The sequence below is a fragment of the Schistocerca americana genome, chromosome 9 (assembly GCF_021461395.2).
Source record: "Schistocerca americana isolate TAMUIC-IGC-003095 chromosome 9, iqSchAmer2.1, whole genome shotgun sequence".
In the NCBI taxonomy this organism is placed as follows: Eukaryota; Metazoa; Arthropoda; class Insecta; order Orthoptera; family Acrididae; genus Schistocerca; species Schistocerca americana.
The window spans coordinates 105,366,860-105,389,862 of NC_060127.1; the positions used below are offsets into that span (position 1 = coordinate 105,366,860).

Consider the following 23,003-nt stretch of genomic DNA (forward strand, 5'->3'; position numbering starts at 1 on the left):
GGTGATGAGGACGAAATGATGACGAGGACAACACACGACACCCAATCCACGAGCAGAGAAAATCTCCAAACCTGGCCGGGAATCGAATCCGGGCCCGCTTGCACGAGAGGCGAGCACATTACCACCCAGCTAAGCAAAGGGACTGAATATACAGTGACATTTCTGAAAGAATTTATGCTTCGAGCAAGTTGTCTGCCTGCACTTTTTTTTAGTATTTGTACTAACAGCCTTTTGAAGAGTGGACTACAGACAGCTGAATAAACACAAACGAAATGGAGACAGCAAAGTATCTGTTGGAAATCATATTACCTAAAAATTAGTGATCAAATAGTGCATGCTTTTCAGTGAGTCACCAACAAACACAATTCCAAGACTTCAGTACAACCGCAGACACGAAGGGAATCAACTGTATAGAAGTGACACTGGACACTCTGGTGTATCACAAAAACCCGCTTAAGGATATTGTGCTACAACTGTGACAGTGGATTCAATCACCAATAGCAAATAAAACCACTTTTCTTGTAATAGTATCTCAGATAGTACTCTCTGGACACTAAAGGTGATGGGTAAGATTAACCCCAGTGTTGAAATTACATTAATGCACCAAGAGACTTGTCAATATGTTTGTGTAGATCACATTACAAAGCAATGCACGAATACTGAGCTATATGAAGTATTTTTCTTCACTTAGTTAAATACAACTGATAGAAAATAAAAGTAAAAAATTCCACACTGTTGCCAAACTACTTATGAACAGGATGGTCAAATTTTTTAAAGTTATATGCCTGCTATAAATTTATACACATTTTACATAATTTGTAATATGTCCCACAGGTGTAATGAGTGCTAAAATTAAAATTCGTAATCCATTACACTTCACAGTATCATTGTTCACATGTTGGAACAGAGTTTTTCTTTGACTGACATACTTCAACGTCAGCTGGTCTCATTTGCTAAGTGTTTACCTACACAGAGCCGAGACGCATTTTTATTAAATAATGTCACTATGGACAATAGTACCCAGGGAAAGATTATTAGAGGCCACCGAGTGCCATCTGGAAGGAAGATCTCCAGTAGCCTTTGCAGGAGCACAACTGCTGGTGCACTACCTGCGCGGCACAGGAAAAGGAAGTTCTAATTTGACGGGTCTGCAGAAGGGTGTGCTAGCCTGAGAGCATAATTCTGAGTTACTGGTTGAAGTCATAGCCTATATGAAATACAACAAGGTAAAACAATTTGAATACTAGGAAATTCTTTCTAATAGTACAATGGGAACTAATTTTTCCTTTAATGTGGAGCATCTGAAAAGCAGACATCACGAAAAGGGCAATCCTTGCTAAATTGAGGGTTAGCACTGTCTTCCACTGCCCCTTCAATTAAAACTTAATTTACTGCAACACAGGAAGGCTGGGCAGAAAGAATAGTGGAATACTTTTGTCTTAGAAAGAAACCAAATGGACGAAATAGGCTTTGGAGAGAATCTGGAAACTTTATCTGGACTTTTAAGATAACTGGGTGAACAATTATTATCCGTATAGCAAATACCACATGCGGCTGTTTCTGTTATAATGCACCACAAAATATGTGCAAAGTAAATGAAATTTCTTTAAGCTGTCAGCAATTTAACTATTTTCAACACTGTAGTAAAGTACATAAGTAATGATGAGGGAATATCTCACAAACTGTTTACACCCACACCCCTAGTTATCGAGTTTGCACCATTTGTTACATTTCTTCATTTACAGAATACAATAAAATCATCAGCTTTAGAAGTAAAACAGGAAAGTAAATCAATAAAATCTAGAAAAACAGCACTTAATAGCCACTTTTAGCATCCTACACGGTTTCACGTCAATAACTTACAGCTACATTAATTACAATAAAAGTTCACTTTACGGACACAACTGGAAGGAACTTTTCCAGTCATTTCTTAAGTGTTACGCCAAATGCACAGACTTTCCCATTCGTTCACGAAGTGTGCAGTCCGAGAGCGTTCAAGAGTTTGGTCTTTAACCCTCCCTGTCGGGCGTCGGACTGCCCGCCTTCCTGTGTTCTCTGTACAATACCAATGGGTGCAGCCGTCTGTACACACACACAACACAAATAAACTAAGTTTCATCTCTCCTTTCATCACGTGTAGAGCATGGGTGGTGAAATTTTCGTGTATATTGGGTGACATTAAGCAGCAATTTAAAACAGAGAACAGGAGAAAGAAGGAAAAATATAGTGATAAAATAACATTAAAAATGCAAAAGCAGTGGCTAGTTGATTTAGCATCCCAATCAAAATAGTTACCAAATTAAGTACGTGAACAATTTGCAATGGCAGATTACAGCTTAGAAATCTTTTCTGCTCTGCCTGCAGTATAATGCAGTCCTTTAGAGGTATTATAAAATGTAGAAACATCTGCTACACTCTCTATGTGACACTCCATTTGGAGCTTTTCCAATTTGACATCAACTGGCTACTGCTTCAGCAACTATGCTACAGAAACAGTGTCTGCAATTGTGAAAGGAACAAAGCCGTCACATAGACACACTTTACCAGATACCGTTAGAGGAAAAGTGGAGCCGATACAAGAGTAGAGAAGAGAGCTGGTAAAGGTGACACACAAACAGTTACAGGGATGTGTAGTTTCCAAGGTTACTGTCAGTTATTTCCACAAGCAGTTATACCTTTTGCATGACAGGTCTCTCTTCTCCCTTGTTATTTTGAAATAGTAGTCTATAATCTTCACAACAAAACAATAATTTTAGAATTATAGTAATAGCATATTTGATAAACTCATTGTTGTCTTTTCCCAGAAGCAACATCTTTTAAGGTCTAACCCACAGGAGAAAGTTAAGCAAATCATTTTTCACAACTATTAAAAACAAACATACACAAGATATATGAACAGTTTTAGAGTTCCGATGTTATAAAAAGAAAAAAGACATTGACCCTTTAAGACCCTCTGGCTACAATTATGTACATTAGCTTTTACTGTGTCTTCGCTCCAACGAAGTATTTTTTCCTTGATGTAAAAAGTACACACTTGTGAATGTTCAACCTTTCTATCACTGGTGCCAACTGCTGGGCATCACTACGAAACTATCAGCAAGGCAATGCAGCAGTGAGCAGCAGCTCATGACCACACAAATACAGGGACGTCGTCAGTTCACAATATTCCACTGTGTAATTAAAAAATTGTTATTGTTATTGGCATTCTGCACGATAATTTCCGAATGATCATTTTACTATTTGTGGCAATATACACTAATAGAATATTTCACAATTAGTTATTTTAGTTGATAAAATGAAGCCAAGTCTACAAAGTATGTTTTGAAAACAGGTATGTATTTTTGTTCAACTCTCACGTGCAAGTCTTTCGTGCGCTAGTCTTTAAAATCACCTAAGAGAATTACCACAAAGAAAAATTTTCCATCGTCCAGAAAAAATAGGTCTGAAAGTATGTTGGTGGGAGGGAAATGCTAGTGCTGCCTCTGGAAGCATGTAGGGGCAGGGTGGAGACAGGATAGTGTGTTGCTAGAAGCACTACTGGGAGGGGGGACAGGCAGCAAACAAAAGGGTTTTTTCCTCCTTCCCCCCCCCCCCCCCAATCTCAAGCACAGCCTCCCAATACTCCCATAGGCAGCACCAGCACCTTCCCCCCCCCCTCTACCCTGCTATACCTCCCCCTCTCCATCCCACACCTCTTCTATACCTCCACTACCCAGCCTAGTAAAGATTCTCGCTCATCTCAGTTGCAGTCGTGTCTCGGCACCCACGAGACAGCACTGATCCTTTGTGAATACGTGGATGTGCGTGCTCACTGTTTTGCCTACGACGAAGAACTTAGTTTGTTACTTTGTAACAGCTAGCAGTATCTCTTCGTGTGCCTGTCTGCCGCTTAACACCTCTTCTGTTTTGTGAGTAGCAATCTCTTCCTTTTCATCTTATTGCTATCCCATCCCACATTTTCCATTATTTGACATTACTGCTTTTCAAAAATCTGACAGACTTATTATCCGTCACCCTAAAACGTGTTTGCCCTTGGGCATTACTCTTGTGACATCAGAAATGGAAAACACTAGAAGTGCGTTAATACGTAGCAAATAAGACATCGAAATGTGGAACTACACAAATCGGAATCAAAGGCTTGGGTCATTATAAAGAGCCATCAGTGCCAGTAAAATTTTACTCCTAAATGAGACAAAATAAAAAACTATATTTAATCCTTAATTCATTTTGTCACTGGTCATCTTGTTTACTTTAACCTAATCGCTGAAACAGGAGCAAAGCACTAACAGCAAGTGACTGGCTAATTAACCGAAAGAAAGAAGATGTCCCTGGCCATCAGCTGGGAATGACATGCATCACACTATCTCAAGCTCTGTGTGCTGACAGCTCTGGACCATCTTCTCTGGATGGTGATTTAGCAGGTGTGTGTATTTAGGTATAAACTTTCATGGGTAATTGGCAGTCACAAAAACCGAGCTTCACAAAAGACTATCTACTGTAGTGACACGTACAACTTAATTCGACAACTACCTCAATACTGCTCGTACTGTCTTCTTACCGAGGCCTCACTACGTACGAAATGTACCCAGAGTTGAAGAGGTTTCAGGAAGAGCACACACTCACTGTCTTACCAGACAGAACTGATATGGGAAATAGGGAAGATACAAAGAAGAACAGTGTTTCGTCACACATTCGTTTGGATGACACCACGGAGATGATGCAGTGGCAGGTGCTACAAGAGAGGCATTGTGCATCATGATGTGATTTACTGTTAAAAAATCTTGAGGGCATTTGTTCTCTGAAGAATTCAACCAATACACTTCATTAAAACCCACAAGGGAAAAATTAGAGAGATTCAAGCTCACATTAAGACTTACCAACAATTACTCTCGTGCACTAATTGCAGGAAACGGGGGAGGAAGGAGGGGGAGTGACAGTAATACAGAGCATCATCTGCTACACACCATGAAGTGGATCGTGAGTACTATATTAGATGTACCAGCAAATTTCTCCTGAAATAATTGTATATGGACATTTTTAATGGCAAATATCTACGACACAATTAAAAATAAAGAAATTTATTTATTTCACACGAGCAACATAATGACAGCTCTCATACTTTGAGTATGTTGTTCTCCGGTACGAAACATCAATTTTGTATATTGCGATATAACTTTTGATTCGTCATTTATTGTATTATTCAAAAAGACGAAGTTCGTAATTTTACCTCTGTCAGAACTTATTTTGCACAAACAACCCTGAACAAAACTATTCAACCATTTCGTTTTAATGAGAGACATAGAGGAAATGACCAACTTCCACAGCCTTCAGTTTTAATCGATTATTAATTTACTGACGTAGCTAACTGTGCGAAAAAGAAAGAAATCTACGTATTTTCAAATATGCTATTACTATTCCAGGCATACAGACAAGCATTTTGAGCACCACAACATGCAAAGTTCACAAACACTCAACATCTACTTTAATGTGAAGTGCAAACAGACAGCAGTAATAGCAGCAGCGTCAGTTATGAGAAGATGTGTACCAATTTTAAAAAACAGACATTACTGGTGTGCTACATATGCTTATGCTAGCAAAATGATAGAAAAATTATGTAAATCTGGTACGTAAGCTGAGCATGTAAAAATCTTAATGTACCAAAGAGGATTTCACTTACCAGTAAGAAAAGCCCTTTTCCTAGACTGTCTTCTTACCGAGGCCTCACTACATACAAAATGTACCCAAGTTGAAGAGATTTCAGAAAGAGCACTCTCTCACTGTCTCACCAATGAATGAAATGAACAGAGAACTACCAGCCACTTAGTTCTGTTTACCTCAATCTACAGCACAATGACATTTACAACAACACTGTCACTGGTAAAGTTTACTCATTTCTGAACACTACACCACCATAATTTGTTTTATTTGCAATATTGTGAGAGTGTGTGTGTGTGTGTGTGTGTGTGTGTGTGTGTGTGTGTGTTTTAACTCATTTTAAACATCAAAGCTGCTGTCTTATGAGCACACACAGAATAAGTCCATATGTTAACAATGACATTCAACACACACAAAACATTAGCAAAGACAATTCACAACAAAAAATGACTGAAAAAACACACGCAAACAACCTCAGCAATTAGCATTTATATCTTAAAGGAAAATTGTGTCTCCAGTCACATAATAGACTGTTAAGTATATTCATCATAAATGACAAAGCAACACCTTTATTCACTGAAGGAAATGTATTTAGTTTTGAGAGGGCCAAGACAGGACAGAGAAATTAGCTCGTGCTCAAAAATTATACAATCCAACATATTGTATGTATTTTGAGCAAATCAAACATGAAAATATGTTTCTCTGCCACATGTGAGATCAATTCTCCTTTTTGTATTTAAAATAAGAAAGACAAAGGACATGGCAGCAACAACAACACTATGGCTGGAAATCTATTCATTGCAGAGTACATTTGTCAGTAGCACTTTTTGTAACTGGTTCATGTTTTACAACTTATCTCAACATTATCAAAAAATACATGCAATCACTGCTCAGAATCATTTCAACACTCTGTACTCTTAAGGTTTAAAAACTTTTATGTCAGATGGGAAAACACTTACATGCAGTTATACTTCCCAATGGCTAATAACACCTGACTATCATGTTTCACATTTAGCCTTAACAGTGTAGTAACTATCTCCACTCTACAGTCTCCAAAACATAAGTAAAGCAAAAAATATAAAAATAGTATCTCAGGCATCCATTATTCCTAATCTTTTATAAAATATTCTTATATTCTTAACACTGAAGGACATCAAAAACAAACATCCTCCTGTCCTCAAAATAAGCTAATAAATGGGAATATTGGTTATAAACACCACCGCAGTTTGTATTAGAACAGTGACCATCAGCTATCGTTGACTAAAATTCTGAATGACAGTACACTCATTTAAGCAAGAATTTATGAGGTCTATAACTATGCTTCCACCATTTTGCAATCTATAGCAGTAGCAACAAGTGGTAGGTTGTAAGTCTCAGACAATAAGCTAAGAAATTTGCAATCATGATGCCATAAATATATTACTCAATTTGTGAGTGTATCAAAGTTATTCTTGACTGAATACATCAACTTACGAGACCAATCATCATTTGTGAGAGGTTTTAATTTTCTGCTTTAACATGAAGAAATCTGAGGATAAGTCTCATAAAATGCTGGGTAAGACCAATAGTGATCCAACTAAAAGATGATGAACATACAGGAAATGATTTCAACACTTAAAGAATGATGATTTTGATGTCAAACACCAGCACGGTAGTGGAAGAGGTGTTTGCGAAGCTACTGAAACCGATGGAAATGATCATAGAAAACTGTTGTCTAAAGTAATTAACTAATTTCATCTGAGCACTCAAACAGAAATGACCACAATACAGTGACAGACCCAAAAAGGTGATTTTTGCAGCATGACAATGCTCCCACCCGTGTTGCAAAACCCATCACTTTATTCTCCAGATGTTGGTTCCTCTGACTACCAACTTGTTTAATCAATGGCACACAGCCTGGCTTACCTGCACTTTGTCACATGACCAAATGCAAAATTTGATCGATTAAAGGATCTCCTCAAAATATGCCCAATATTACAGCTGCAGGATTCATATGGTGCCTAAAAGATGGGAGAAAGTAGTGGCCCACAATGGCCATACTTCTAATCTTAAAGTTTTGTAAGTTTTTTCAACACAGCCTCAAATTTTGAAGCAAAACTGCAGAAGCAAAGTCACAGACCTAAGAGGTTTCTTTTTATTACTAGGAGAAATGAACCGAGTGCATGAAAAACTCGAGATGAATAGTTTCCTTTTAAACTATACAGCAGAGAAAATACATGCTTCTGTGAAGCCAATCTCCCATTTCAGAATGCTTTGGGTGACACTTCCAACCAAATAATATTTTTATTCACTGTGGCAAACATAGCCATGTTACTTTATGGGCACTGTATCTTAAGGTAATGAGTTTAACACCATGTGACAAAGCAAGCTGGGATAATTTTACTTCTCATCTTGTTTTGCCATCTGCCTACTTAAATTATTCTTTTTTTTTCAAATTTCAACTAATTACCATTAACATATGTGAATATAATCGGTATTCTCGTAATAGAGAAATGTTGACCCTCAGTTTTAAAGAATATAAAACCAGATCTAATTTTATGCTTATTTTATGTAAGTAATTGATTTTCTAATTTATTTTGACTATTTCTAGTTAGTATCTTTCATTGTAGGGTGAAATCAGTAATTGTTTCATAACTCAAATTCTATTGTTGACATATATGTTGTTGACATATATGTTGTTGATGTTGTGGTCTTCAGTCCTGAGACTGGCTTGATGAAGCTGTCAATGCTAATCTATCCTGTGCAAGCTCCTTCATCTCCCAGTACCTACTGCAACCTACATCCTTCTGAATCTGCTTAGTGTATTCATCCCTTGGTCTCCCTCTACGATTTTTACCCTTCACGCTGCCCTCCAATGCTACATTTGTGATCCCTTGATGCCTCAAAACATGTCCTACCAACCGGTCCCTCCTGCTAGTCAAGTTGTGCCACAAACTTCTCTTCTCCCCAATCCTATTCAATACCTCCTCATTAGTTAAGTGATCTACCCACTTAATCTTCAACATTCTTCTGCAGCACCACATTTTGAAAGCTTCTATTCTCTTCTTGTCCAAACTATTTATTGTCCATGATTCACTTCCATACATGGCTACACTCCATACAAATACTTTCAGAAACGACTTCCTGAACCTTAAATCTATACTCGATGTTAACAAATTTCTCTTCTTCAGAAATGCTTTCCTAGCCATTGCCAGTCTACATTTTATATCCTCTCTACTTCGACGATCATAAGTTATTTTGCTCCCCAAATAGCAAAACTTCTTTACTACTTTAGGTGTCTCGTTTCCTAATCTAATTCCCTCAGCATCACCCGACTTAATTCGACTACATTCCATTATCCTCGTTTTGCTTTTGTTGATGTTCATCTTATATCCTCCTTTCAAGACACTGTCCATTCCATTCAACTGCTCTTCCAAGTCCTTTGCTGTCTCTGACAGAATTACAATGTCATCGGCGAACCTCAAAGTTTTTGTTTCTTCTCCCTGGATTTTAATACCTACTCCGAATTTTTCTTTTGTTTTCTTGACTGCTTGCTCAATATACAGATTGAATAACATCGGGGAGAGGCTACAACCCTGTCTCACTCCCTTCCCAACCGCTGCTTCCCTTTCATGCCCCTCAACTCTTATAACTGCCATCTGGTTTCTGTACAAATTGTAAATAGCCTTTCGCTCCCTGTATTTTAGCCCTGCCACCTTCAGAATTTGAAAGAGAGTATTCCAGTCAACATTGTCAAAAGCTTTCTCTAAGTCTACAAATGCTAGAAACGTAGGTTTGCCTTTCCTTGATCTTTCTTCCAGTATTCTTTCAGTATTGCCTCACGTGTTCCAATATTTCTACGGAATCCAAACTGATCTTCCCCGAGGTCCGCTTCTACAAGTTTTTCCATTCGTCTGTAAAGAATTCGTGTCAGTATTTTGCAGCTGTGGCTTATTAAACTGATAGTTCGGTAATTTTCACATCTGTCAACACCTGCTTTCTTTGGGATTGGAATTATTATATTCTTCTTGAAGTCTGACGGTATTTCGCCTGTCTCATATATCTTGCTCACCAGATGGTAGATTTTTGTCAGGACTGGCTCTCCCAAGGCTGTCAGTAGTTCTAATGGAATGTTGTCTACTCCAGGGGCCTTGTTTCGACTTAGGTCTTTCAGTGCTCTGTCAAACTCTTCACGCAGTATCTTATCTCCCATTTCATCTTCATCTACATCCTCTTCCATTTCCATAATATTGTCCTCAAGTACATCGCCCTTGTATAGACCCTCTATATACTCCTTCCACCTTTCTGCTTTCCCCTCTTTGCTTAGAACTGGGTTTCCATCTGAGCTCTTGATATTCATACAAGTGGCTCTCTTTTCTCCAAAGGTCTCTCTAATTTTCCTGTAGTCAGTATCTATCTTACCCCTAGTGAGATAAGCCTCTACATCCTTACATTTGTCCTCTAGCCATCCCTGCTTAGCCATTTTGCACTTCCTGTCGATCTCATTTTTGAGACGTTTGTATTCCTTTTTGCCTGCTGCATTTTTATATTTTCTCCTTTCATCAATTAAATTCAATATTTCTTCTGTTACCCAAGGATTTCTACTAGCCCTCATCTTTTTACCTACTTGATCCTCTGCTGCCTTCACTACTTCATCCCTCAGAGCTACCCATTCGTCTTCTACTGTACTTCTTTCCCCCATTCCTGCCAATTGTTCCCTTATGCTGTCCCTGAAACACTGTACAACCTCTGGTTTAGTCAGTTTATCCAGGTCCCATCTCCTTAAATTCCCACCTTTTTTCAATTCTTCAGTTTTAATCTACAGTTCATAACCAATAGATTGTGGTCAGGGTCCACATCTGCCCCTGGAAATGTCCTACAATTTAAAACCTGGTTCCTAAATTTCTGTCTTACCATTATATAATATATCTGATACTAAAAGTTATCTCCAGGCTTCTTCCATGTACACAGTCTTCTTTTATGATTCTTGAACCAAGTGTTAGCTATGATTAAGTTATGCTCTGTGCAAAATCCTACCAGACGGCTTCCTCTTTCATTTCGTAGCCCCAATCCATATTCACATACTGTTTCCTTCTCTCCCTTTTCCTACACTCGAATTCCAGTCACCCATGACTATTAAATTTTCGTCTCCCTTCACTACCTGAATAATTTCTTTTATCTCATCATACGTTTCTTCAATTTCTTCATCATCTGCAGAGCTAGTTGGCATATAAACTTGTACCACTGTAGTAGGCATGGGCTTCGTGTCTATCTTGGCCACAATAATGCGTTCACTATGCTGTTTGTAGTAGCTTACCCGCACTCTTATTTTTTTATTCATTATTAAACCTACTCCTGCATTACCCCTATTTGATTTTGTATTTACAACCCTGTAGTCACCTGACCAGAAGTCTTGTTCCTCCTGCCACCGAACTTCACTACTTCCCACTATATCTAACTTTAACCTAACCATTTTCCTTTTTAAATTTTCTAACCTACCTGCCCGATTAAGGGATCTGACATTCCACACTCCGATCCGTAGAATACCAGTTTTCTTTCTCCTGATAACGACGTCCTCTTGAGTAGTCCCCGCCCAGAGATCTGAATGGGGGACTATTTTACCTCCGGAATATTTTACCCAAGAGGACGCCATCATCATTTAACCATACAGTAAAGCTGCATGCCCTCGGGAAAAATTACAGCTTTAGTTTCCCCTTGCTTTCAGCCGTTCGCAGTACCAGCATAGCAAGGCCGTTTTGGTTACTGTTACGGGACCAGATCAGTCAATCATCCAGATCTATTTGGCTCTATTTGAAAACATGTTAGCAAAGACAGTCCTTCATTAATTCCATAGTAATTAACAGTTTTGTCGAATGTATTGTTTACTTGACAATGTATGTTAATTTCATCACTTAAACAAATAATTCGGCCTAAACCTTATAGTAGTAGAAACGTTTGAAAGGACAGAATTTTTCGATGTACTCAGTTGATTTAATGAGTCAAGTTTTAACTGTAATTTCTGTAAATTTAACTTTAAACAATGTGTAGTTTCAAGACCTATTATTGTGAAGATTTATAAGCGCCCGATTTTTCGTCACAAGACCGTCAGTCCACGGCCAAGTTTCAGATGAGGAACCTGTGTTGGTTGGAATGACAACAATACTTCAACTTAACCGTGGAATAAGTGTTACACAATTAGGCCTGTGTTAAAACAATGACTGTGTCTACTCCATATGTAACTGATTACTCTTCAAGAACTGTGAACTTTGTGGTTAGGTTTTACTGCTCGTAGATGTTCAATAGTAAACTATTATAGCAGTACGTGGAGGTTTGCCTGCAAACTATTAATGAGGCTTATCGAAAGTTAAACAATAGTGCACTGGCCATGTAACTGTGTATTATTAGGGGATTGTGAGCAGTGAAATTAAAGTACTGTGAAACCCAACTATGCACCTGTCGGCTACATTATTTACAGTAGTCAGTGTAGGAATCCACAACCCATTTTCGGCCAGTGTAGTAACACAGTACGTCGACACTGAGGACGACGAACAAAGAAAATAAAAGCAGGCGGAACCACTACAACCACAGTAAAGTGTCTCCTTCTACAAAGTGACAGCTACCAAGTAAGTAAATTATTGCATTAGTTCTACAAGAAGGAAAACTGTTTAAATGCCACAATGACAAAATTCAACACACGGATCAGGGAAAGATAAACCTACTGATTTACTAAAATATACACATCGGTATCATCTAAAATGTGCCTGATGATATAAGAGGAGTCTCTCAGAGTCATAAGAGAAAATTGAAGGTATTTTCTGCCTCATTCAAGACAGTTTATTTCTGTTTTAGTTATATACATTTCATAATCTTCAGTGGCTTTAAGTTTGGTGTTCTGTCTCTCATAATGCTATCAGTTGCTTTGTGCTGGTAGTTTTCTATGTACCACACTTCATACACCTCATCACGGTTTTTAGTCCCACCATTATATTTACTGTCGCATTATGTAAAACATGGGGAAAGCAACTATCCACCTATAGTGGACCAATGCATGGAGCACAGAAACATGTGACAGCAAACAGCATTCACGCCAACTTTTGAGCACTAGCTCTACTAGCAGCAGTACTTACATACACACACACACACACACACACACACACACACACACACACACACACACACACACACATTTTCCTTGGTCAATGGAGTGTACGTTTTACGTTTGGGGGTGTGTGAATGTGGGTACTGTATCTAGAAAGAGAGCTAGTGCTCACAAGCTAGTATGAATGCTGTTTCCTGTTGTGTGTTTCTGTGCTCTGTGAATCGATCCTCTTGTAGGCGAGTGGTTGTCTTTCCTTTTTTAATTTTTTTAAACTTTTTTTTCTACTATTTATTCTTCCAGCCACAAACTTCCATTATTGTTACCACTGTATTATGTGTGTTAAAACACTCTTTATTTTAAGTCCACATGTATTTTTATTACAGTAACATAAGGTTTCCACTTACAGATTATCTGTCACTTGATCTTGCATTTTTGTAATAAAACGTATGTAGCTGTTATAATGGATATAGTGAACAAAACGTATGTTGACACATTCATGACAATAGTACCCAAGATAACAGTATCAAAAACCATGACAAGTTGTATAAAATGTGGTACACATACCAGCACCAAATAACTGGCTGTGTTGTGAGAGACAGAACACTAAACAAAAACCCACGTAAGACAGCACAAACTGTGCAAGGAAGCAAATACTTTCTTGCAGAGGGCAAAAATTCTCTTCAGTTTTTCTTTGATAGCACACACAGTAAGGAACTATGACACCCAAGAGATATCTGTCACAAGACGTGGCAAAACAGTAGTGGTTCTCAGCCTCTCGTCGATATAAGAAATACAGAGGTATGATAAACGGAACTGCCAGTTTTTGTTACCTGACAGCCACTGTCTGCTGTCCTCAAAGTAAGACTGCAGAGTGAAGAAGTTATAGCACTGCCACAGTGCGGGACGTTCACACCGGCCATATCAATGACAGACTCCTGAGCAGCGATTGCAGACACCAGCACTTCCGAGTGGCCACCGTCACTCACCTCTTCTCCCGTTTCGTACTGCATCGAGTCGAGGGACTCGCGCGAGCCACGGCGACTGTTGCGCTCCTTTCCTGAAGAGCCGCTGCGGCGCCTCTCTCCAGACTCGCTGAGGATTTGAGCCACCTTTGCCTGTTTCACGAAGTCCAGTCCCTGTGAAAACAGAACACAATAGTAGCCACTGTTGCCAAAACTGAGCAGTTCCCTGTAGAGAAATTCCTATCATTACAACACACCAGTACAATGTAGTAAGGTCAGTCTAGAGAGAGAGAGAGAGAGAGAGAGAGAGAGAGAGAGAGAGAGAGAGAGAGAGAGAGGGGGGGGGGGGAGGGGGGGGAGAGGGGAGGACGGGGGGGGGGAGGGGGGGAGGGGGGGAGGGGAGGACGGGGGGGAGGGGGGGAGGGGGGAGAGGGGGAGGAGAGAAGAGAAAATCCGCTGCAGTCAGAGGAACCGTAGTGTACTATGAGAACTTGGAAAAAGCAAATTGTATTTCCTATTAATTAGGGCACTCTCATTTAAAAATCAACACACGAGATTCCACAGACAAATATTAGAAAAAGCTGATTACTTATTTAACAGTGAACTAAAATATTATTCCCTGACAAATTTATGTGTTTCCAATAAAGGCTTGCAAGCTGCAGTCACAGTCAACAATGTTACTAAAAGAGGCCTTTATATTAACATCTGTCACTAACTGTGCCAATAAAGAAGCACTATGTCACAACTTCAGTAAAATGATGCTCAGGAAGAGGACAGTACACTCTAACCTTATCAGCTATCTTAGTTTTTGTAATACATGTAATAGTTTAGCATAAGTTCCCAGTGTAACAACCGAAAACTCCACAGTAACGTTATAGTTTAGGATCTGTGCCCAGAGTAACAACAAATAACTCCTCTGACGTAAGACATGCCTCCCACAATCAGACACTGGAAATGTACAACTTGTGTTTGGAACTGTGCTTGGAGCTCTTTTACTTAAAAATAAAACCGAACACACAATTTGTCTACGACAGTGATCAGTAGACAAAGGATTATACTGGTAGAGTAAATGTACACAAGTGAAAGGAGACAAACATGTACGTGAAAAAATAGGTAAATTTACTAGATTTTGGAACAAAGAGCTGTGCTTCTGGCAGAAATGTGGAGAAGGCTGGACAAAGAGTGAGTGGTAAGCCTTAAATGTAACAAAATGATTCTTTCAATTTGCAGTGAAATGTGCATTGTGTTGAAAATTTCTACAAGATTGGAATTGTGTGCAGGACCAAGACGGTAGCACAGAACCTTGCATTTTACAGAAATACTACCAACAAATGAGCAATCCCAGCACGACTCTTGGCTACACCTCTCCGGTTTCTTTCTGCTAGTACCTTTCTCTGCTACACTATCATTTGTGAAAATTGCAGCATCTGGAAGCAATTGTCAGAACCATTCCAAAATCAGACTACATGTATAGCAGTGGAGGCGTAATAAGTAAGAAAAATTGCAGTAAGACGGCACGCGTGTAGGCTCAGCAGTCCCTCTCGTGTGTCCAGACGGGTCAGTGTTACGCCAAACCTAGCTGGTGCAAAGAGGCCAAACAAAGTGGAAAAGTGCAAGCATGTGCCAGTGTGCCACAACAATGTCAAATTGAGCAATATTAGCATGCAAGCAAGTTTAAGTGATTGGTCCCTGAGAAAAAGGTTTATTGTATCTCGACACCATAGTTCACATGTACACTTATAACATGGTGATGTGTCTGCAATTTTAGTCTGATTCACAAACGATGGCAGTGTGTGGTGGTCGAGACAAGGGCAGGGAGTGCAATGTTGCCAATCGAAAGCAACAATTGCGGTACTACATACACGTGTTGTGTGTTTAAAGAAAGTGTGTTTTATGCAAATTATGGCTGCCACTTGCTCGTGTAGAATCTGTAGCTTACCACCATGGAATAAAAAAATCACTAAACAACTCACTACGATCACGTTTAATACTCGCATCAGTTATGACGGCCACAGCAGAGTGCTCAAAACACCATCAAATACTCGTAACGTAGGTGCACAGAACAAGCCTAAACTCAACCGCCATCATTTGTGGCTAACTACAGTGGATAGAAGAAGATTGTACACAATGACGAGCCAGTACTGGACTACACTCTGTAACCACATTGCCATCTTCTCTGCATGGCCTTAACCAGTTTAACAGCTCTGTCAACAGTACTCACTTAATACGGTATACTGCAACACGTGCAGATGTCTGCTTACAGCTGGACCAGTAGCATGCACGCCTTTTTTTTTTGCTTCCTTTGGCCACAAACCACCACCACCTCTGACTTCAATACACATTTGGACATCAGCAATCACAAGCTGGGTGGTAAGATATGATGTTTTTGAAAGAGTTTTCCTCCACGCAATACTAGGCGAGGTGGCGCAGTGGTTAGCACGCTAGACTCGCATTCGGGAGAACGACAGTTCAATGCCGCGTCCGGCCATCCTGATTTATTTAGGTTTTCTGTGATTTCCCTAAATCGTTCCAGGCAAATGCTGGGATGGCTCCTCTGAAAGGGCACAGCCTACTTCCTTCCCTGTCCTTACGTAATCAGATGAGACCAATGTCCTCACTGTCTGGTCTCCTCTCTCAAAACAACCCAACCCTTCATGCAATGGGGTAGACTAGAGTACTGAGCAACATAACAGATGAATGCAAAGTGTAACAATTTTGGGGTGCCATTACCTATAAAGTGCAGTCTTGCCTCTTATGTAATGAAGGCAATCTGAACAGCAACCACAACATCAAGGAAGTTTTAAAACCCAAGGAACTGCCCCTCCTGTGGGTAGCTACACATGCCATATTTGAACAGGATATAGCCTGGCCATATGTGGTGTAGAATGTGTAATCCGCCTTTGAAGAACGACAAGTACAGCTACTTCCCTAGCCTATGTGACAAGTTGTCCATCAAATAGTCTAGGACACGGTCATTCGGCAACTTGTTCCTCTTAGTTCCTATGACAACTGTCTATGCTTGACTGATGTGCCTACAAACCTTGTGGCAAGGAGTTCCCCAGCAACATATCTCGGCCCTCTGATTCTATCCTATGACATCGAAAGGCTACGATTGCAGCACGTGGCAGTTTCATACCGTACTCAATTATAGTAAAGTATTTGTACAGTACTGTAATATTCATCACCTGTGTACTTTACTTTCATGTCCCTTATCTGTGACTTAAATTTCACTGTACCGCTGTCTTCTCCTCGGCGTTGCAATTTTCATGTAAGTCCTACGTATATTGCCAGATTATCATTCCACGAAGAAAGGATATTTTCGAGGAATCACTTTACAAAGTATATTGAAGAATTTCTGTGAAGTCTGGAAAGTAGGAGAAGTAAAGGTGTTAGGGTGAGTCGTGACTGTACAGTTGATTCAGTAAGAATGTTGCCCATCAACGGCAAAGTTTCATGTCTGATTCCCAGTCAGCACATTGTTTTAATCTGCAAGGAGTTTTCTTAAAGACACAGTTAAATGCAGCACATAAACTTTAGCAGACATCACAAAAGACAAAGTGAGATTTTTCACGTAAGAGATTTCAAAAACATCAGACTAGTAATAGTGGGGGTAGTAGACAAGTTACGGACAAGTACAAATATCCTATAAACAAGCCAGAAAAAGAAAGTGGGCACTAAGTGCAGAAAGATAGTGAAGAGGAATAAAGACGAATGAAATGAAAGTTACAATAAAGAAAATAAAAGTAAAAGAGAAAGAAAAACCAAGACCAAAAAATTATTATAAACTCACACTAAGTGTGTGCCAAGAACTAAGTACACATTGTAGGGATTGATCACATTTCAAAGTTCTGAGGAGCTCTATTGTAAAGGGAAGTACTGTTGTGTGTGGTGGAAGAAGTAATCAATGTCATGACTTATTTTGCATAGCAAGCTCTGCAATGAGAGTGTTTGTTGCCATATATAGTATTTATGTTCATTCATACTTCCAATAGCTGGTTGGTTGTCATGGCCACAGTTACCAATATTATGGAGAACAATGTGGAACTGAGGCAAGCCACTCCACACTAACCGTATCAGTGCAACATTTTGGACGATGCTCAGAAATGCAACTAGAGGCAAAAACTTTCTCAAATGCACAATGACATGAGATTAATATGTAGCAATCACAGTGATCTGGGAAAGTGGTACACTGCCTGAAATAGCATGCACACTTTGATCTGACATAAAATACAGCCAAAATAAAACTGAACATAAAATGTTTTTAGCAAAGAGATGAACAAGTGTATCAATCTCTGCTGATCCATTGCGGATACAGGACAGCGGCCAGCCAGATACTTACAAAAGAAAAATCACCAAACAGCCATATGTTTTCAGAACTTGTTATAAAGTGACATATGTATACTCCTGCGTAATCTGTAGGTCGTACTGCAAAACTTTTAACTTGAATGAGGATAGTTTTTTCCTAAGAACTAGGGAGACTCATATATAAGAGTTAGGTTGAGCTTTTTTGTTTTTGTGATGTCTGACATGTTTCATTATAGCTCTGTGATGTCAAAATAGTTAGTTTTGATGCTAACTAGTACACATACATATTCTGCTTTGTTTTGCTTTGTGTGCACAGATACTTTCCTTAATGCTACATACTGCATTTTGTGGGTGTTAAGGACTTTTACTATTACACTTCATTTTCTGTAATGTCAACTGTAGTATACCTTAATATGCATACTACTAGTTTTTAACGTGCCTAAACTGGTTGTGTAAATAAAAAACAATAACTCCTGAAAATGTAAGGCTATTTGTTGATTTTTCTTTGGCAAACACATGTTGATCTTTTCAATAAGATGGAGCGACAATAAGTACTGCAGATGCAACCTTGGCACACACTGAGAGAGCAGAGTAATGTCAGCAAAAGCAGTAAAATTTTGTGGGATTCAAGATCACCTGAATTATCTGCATGCAGTCTTTACATGTAGGGCAACTTTAAGAGTCAGATACATTCAAGTAACGATAATGAATTGGAGGAACTGCAGTAAATGTTTGACAACAGTTTAATGAAGCACACATGGCTCTGAGTCGATGACGATTATTATTAACATTGTGGGTTTCCTTTTCATTGACTGTGGCAACTTGTTTTATGACTTTTAAACATTTTTCAAGCAAATTTTATTTTGGCCAAGATGCCACATCACTTTCTTATATCATTCCTGATATCTTATATCTGATTGAGCGATTGATTGAGAGGGGTTATGGGACCAAATTGTATGGTCATCAGTCCCACGATTCCGAAGTTAAGTCACAGAAGAAAGAGGGACTGCTAAAAGTGGACAGATCCAGTCAGGGGAGTCAAATTATAAAATAATGAACATTAAACACACACAGTAAAGGCATAAAGGTGAGGAAGACCAGTTCAACCATCTGTGGATCATTGTTACTATTAAATTTACAGTATCAGGAAAGCTATACGTAACATGAAGGACCAAAAGAATGGGACATTGCACCAATATGTGAGATATCGTCAGTCTGGCTCCACAATAACATTGTGAGAGGGGGGGGGGGGGGTCAGTCATTACATATGAGGAAATGATGGGTGAGCCGGGCACGACCAACGTGTAAATGGCATATTACGGTGGACTACTCCCGAGAGGAGCAGACGGAAGACTGCCAAACTGCAGTAGACTCCTCGACTGTGTGGAGTTTAGTACTATGAACAGTAGCGCATTCCGCTATTGGGCATATTGAGATTTGACGTAGACACACACATCTGCAGCTGGAATCGTGAAAAGAAAAGGGGTAAGTACAGGGTGTTTCAAAAATGACCGGTATATTTGAAACGGCAATAAAAACTAAACGAGCAGCGACAGAAATACACCGTTTGTTGCAATATGGTTGGGACAACAGTACATTTTCAGGCAGACAAACTTTCGAAATTACAGTAGTTACAATTTTCAACAACAGATGGCGCTGCAGTCTGGGAAACTCTATAGTACGATATTTTCCACATATCCACCATGCGTAGCAATAATATGGCGTAGTCTCTGAATGAAATTACCCAAAACCTTTGACAACGTGTCTGGCGGAATGGCTTCACAAGCAGATGAGATGTACTGCTTCAGCTGTTCAATTGTTTCTGGATTCTGGCGGTACACCTGGTCTTTCAAGTATCCCCACAGAAAGAAGTCACAGGGGTTCATGTCTGGCGAATAGGGAGGCCAATCCACGCCGCCTCCTGTATGTTTCGGATAGCCCAAAGCAATCACACGATCATCGAAATATTCATTCAGGAAATTAAAGACATCGGCCGTGTGATGTGGCCGGGCACCATCTTGCATAAACCACGAGGTGTTCGCAGTGTCGTCTAAGGCAGTTTGAACCGCCACAAATTCACGAAGAATGTCCAGATAGCGTGATGCAGTAATCTTTTCGGATCTGAAAAATGGGCCAATGATTCCTTTGGAAGAAATGGCGGCCCAGACCAGTACTTTTTGAGGATGCAGGGACGATGGGACTGCAACATGGGGCTTTTCGGTTCCCCATATGCGCCAGTTCTGTTTATTGACAAAGCCGTCCAGGTAAAAATAAGCTTCGTCAGTAAACCAAATGCTGCCCACATGCATATCGCCGTCATCAATCCTGTGCACTATATCCTTAGCGAATGTCTCTCGTGCAGCAATGGTAGCGGCGCTGAGGGGTTGCCGCGTTTGAATTTTGTATGGATAGAGGTGTAAACTCTGGTGCATGAGACGATACGTGGACGTTGGCGTCATTTGGACCGCAGCTGCAACACGGCTAACGGAAACCCGAGGCCGCTGTTGGGTCACCTGCTGCACTAGCTGCGCGTTGCCCTCTGTGGTTGCCGTACGCGGTCGCCCTACCTTTCCAGCACGTTCATCCGTCACGTTCCCAGTCCGTTGAAATTTTTCAAACAGATCCTTTATTGTATCGCTTTTCGGTCCTTTGGTTACATTAAACCTCCATTGAAAACTTCGTCTTGTTGCAACAACACTGTGTTCTAGGCGGTGGAATTCCAACACCAGAAAAATCCTCTGTTCTAAGGAATAAACCTTGTTGTCTACAGCACACTTGCACATTGTGAACAGCACACGCTTACAGCAGAAAGACGACGTACAGAATGGCGCACCCACAGACTGCGTTGTCTTCTATATCTTTCACATCACTTGCAGCGCCATCTGTTGTTGAAAATTGTAACTACTGTAATTTCGAAAGTTTGTCCGCCTGAAAATGTACTGTTGTCCCAAGCATATTGCAACAAACGGTGTACTTCTATCGCTGCTCGTTTAGTTTTTATTGCCGTTTCAAATATACCAGTCATTTTTGAAACACCCTGTATATGCTTCTCTAGCCAAACAAGCAGCCAGTTCATTCCCTGGGATGCCCACACGACTTGAGACCGAGAGAAAGACAACTGAACAGGCGGCACACTCAAGTGCCAAGAGGAGGTCACGAATAGCAGATACCGAAGGGCGGTGAGAGTAGCACCAGTCACTAGCCTGCAGGATGCTCGTGGTGTCTGAACAAATTAAAACACTGTGGAGGGAGGCCTGAGAAACAAAAAGGAGGGCCCTGTGAATGGCTAGAAGCTCTGCTGTGAACACACTACACGATCCTGGCAACAAATGGTGTTTGAAGCCAATAGAATACGTGAAAGCGTATCCCACCTTATCGACTGGTTTAAAACTATTAGTGTAAAAGACGGTGGCACCCTGGAACTCTGCAAGGATGGCACATACGAGACACTGGTAAACCATAGAAGCGACAGAGACCTTAGGACTCTGGAATAGATCAGTCCTAATCCGTGGTCTAGGCACCATCCGAGGGGGGTACAGGAGGAAAAAGATGGGGTGCAGTCCAGAGAGTGGAGATGGAGATCTGACAGGGGACGGGGGGGGGGGGAGTGAGATTCGTGCCAACCGGCAATCCCACCCGTGGGTGGGTGTTAGAAGGGAGACATCCCTCACTGGCAAAGAGCACAGGGTACACAGAATGGTCAGGGAATTGGCGAATGGCGATTGCGTAAGAAAAAGGAGTTGGCTCCGTCAGATGTGTAGAGGGGAAATCCCCGTTTCTACGAGGAGACTATAGACAGGACGAATGCGAAAAGCACCAATAGCCAGACGCACCCCACAATGACGGACAGGGTCAAGTGAGTTTCAAAGTGGAAGGAGCTGCTGAGCCACAAACCTGACTACCATAATCTAGTCTGGACAAGACCAGAGCACAGTAAAGATGGAGAAGAGTGAAACGCTCTGCAGCCCAAGACGTGTGGGCCAGGGGGCAGAGAGCATTTAGCTTCTGAATGTGAGGCAGCCATGTCAGCTTATCAAAAATAAGGCCCAAGAAACCGGACTGTGCTACAACATTGAGGAGCTGGTCACCTAAATGAAGTTCTGGATCGGAGTGTACTGTGAGTCAACAACAAAAATGCCTAACCAGTGTTTTGGAAGGAGAAAACTGGAATCCGTGGGCTGTGGCCCACACACAGGCCCGTTGGATGGTGCCTTGGAGATGGCACTCGGCAGACGCTACGGCCGGGCTAACCAGAGGTCCAATAGAGGTCAAAAGTCCATTGATGGCAATGAGGAAGAGTGTGACACACAGCACAGAACCCTGAGGGATACCACTGCCTGGATCTGAGGGGCACTGAATGAAGTGCCAACTCGAACCCGGGAGAGCTGGTGAAATAAAAACTCGTGAATAAAAATCACAAGGGGACCACGGAAGCCCCAGTCGTGGAGGGTAACAAAACTGTGATGGCGCCAAGCCACGTCATATGCCTTATGTAGGTCAAAGACGACTGCGACAAGGTGCCAGAGGCGAGTAAAATCCTGTCAGACGGCAGACTGCTATCAGAATAAATGGTCAGTTGGAGATTGCCCTGCCCGGAAGCCACACTGGTAAGGGGACAAAAGGCCCCGAGATTCGAGTACCCAACATAATCTGAAGCTGACAATCCTTTTGAGCAGTTTACAAAGTCCATTCGTCATGCTAATTGGGCGGTAGCTGTCTAGAGATGTTGGGTTTCACTCGGGCTTAAGGATGGAGATAACTATACTGTCTCACCATTGTGGCGCAAAAGCACCCGTGAGCTAAATGCGGTTGGAAACTCTGAGGAGCTGTTGCCTCTGGGGAATATCCAAATGTTGGATCATCTGGTTGTGGATGGAATCTATATCTGGGGCCGTGTCTTGTGAAGAACTAAGAGCCGGCACCAATTCCCATTCAATGAAGGGTGCATTATAGGGCTCAGCACAATGCGGGATGAAACAGAGGGGCGTCTGTTCAACTCTGCA

General features: G+C 40.7%; 1 protein-coding gene across 4 annotated transcripts in view; it reads right to left on the reverse strand.

Annotated features, from left to right (window-relative positions):
* Positions 1-23,003, reverse strand: part of LOC124550931 (kinesin light chain) — a 396,765-nt gene that overhangs the window by 29,160 nt on the left and 344,602 nt on the right. For all 4 annotated transcript variants that reach the window (XM_047125729.1, XM_047125730.1, XM_047125727.1 and 1 more), the window contains one exon: positions 13,720-13,869. In XM_047125729.1, the coding sequence (XP_046981685.1) occupies positions 13,720-13,869 (150 nt within the window). The remainder of the gene's footprint in view (positions 1-13,719; positions 13,870-23,003) is intronic.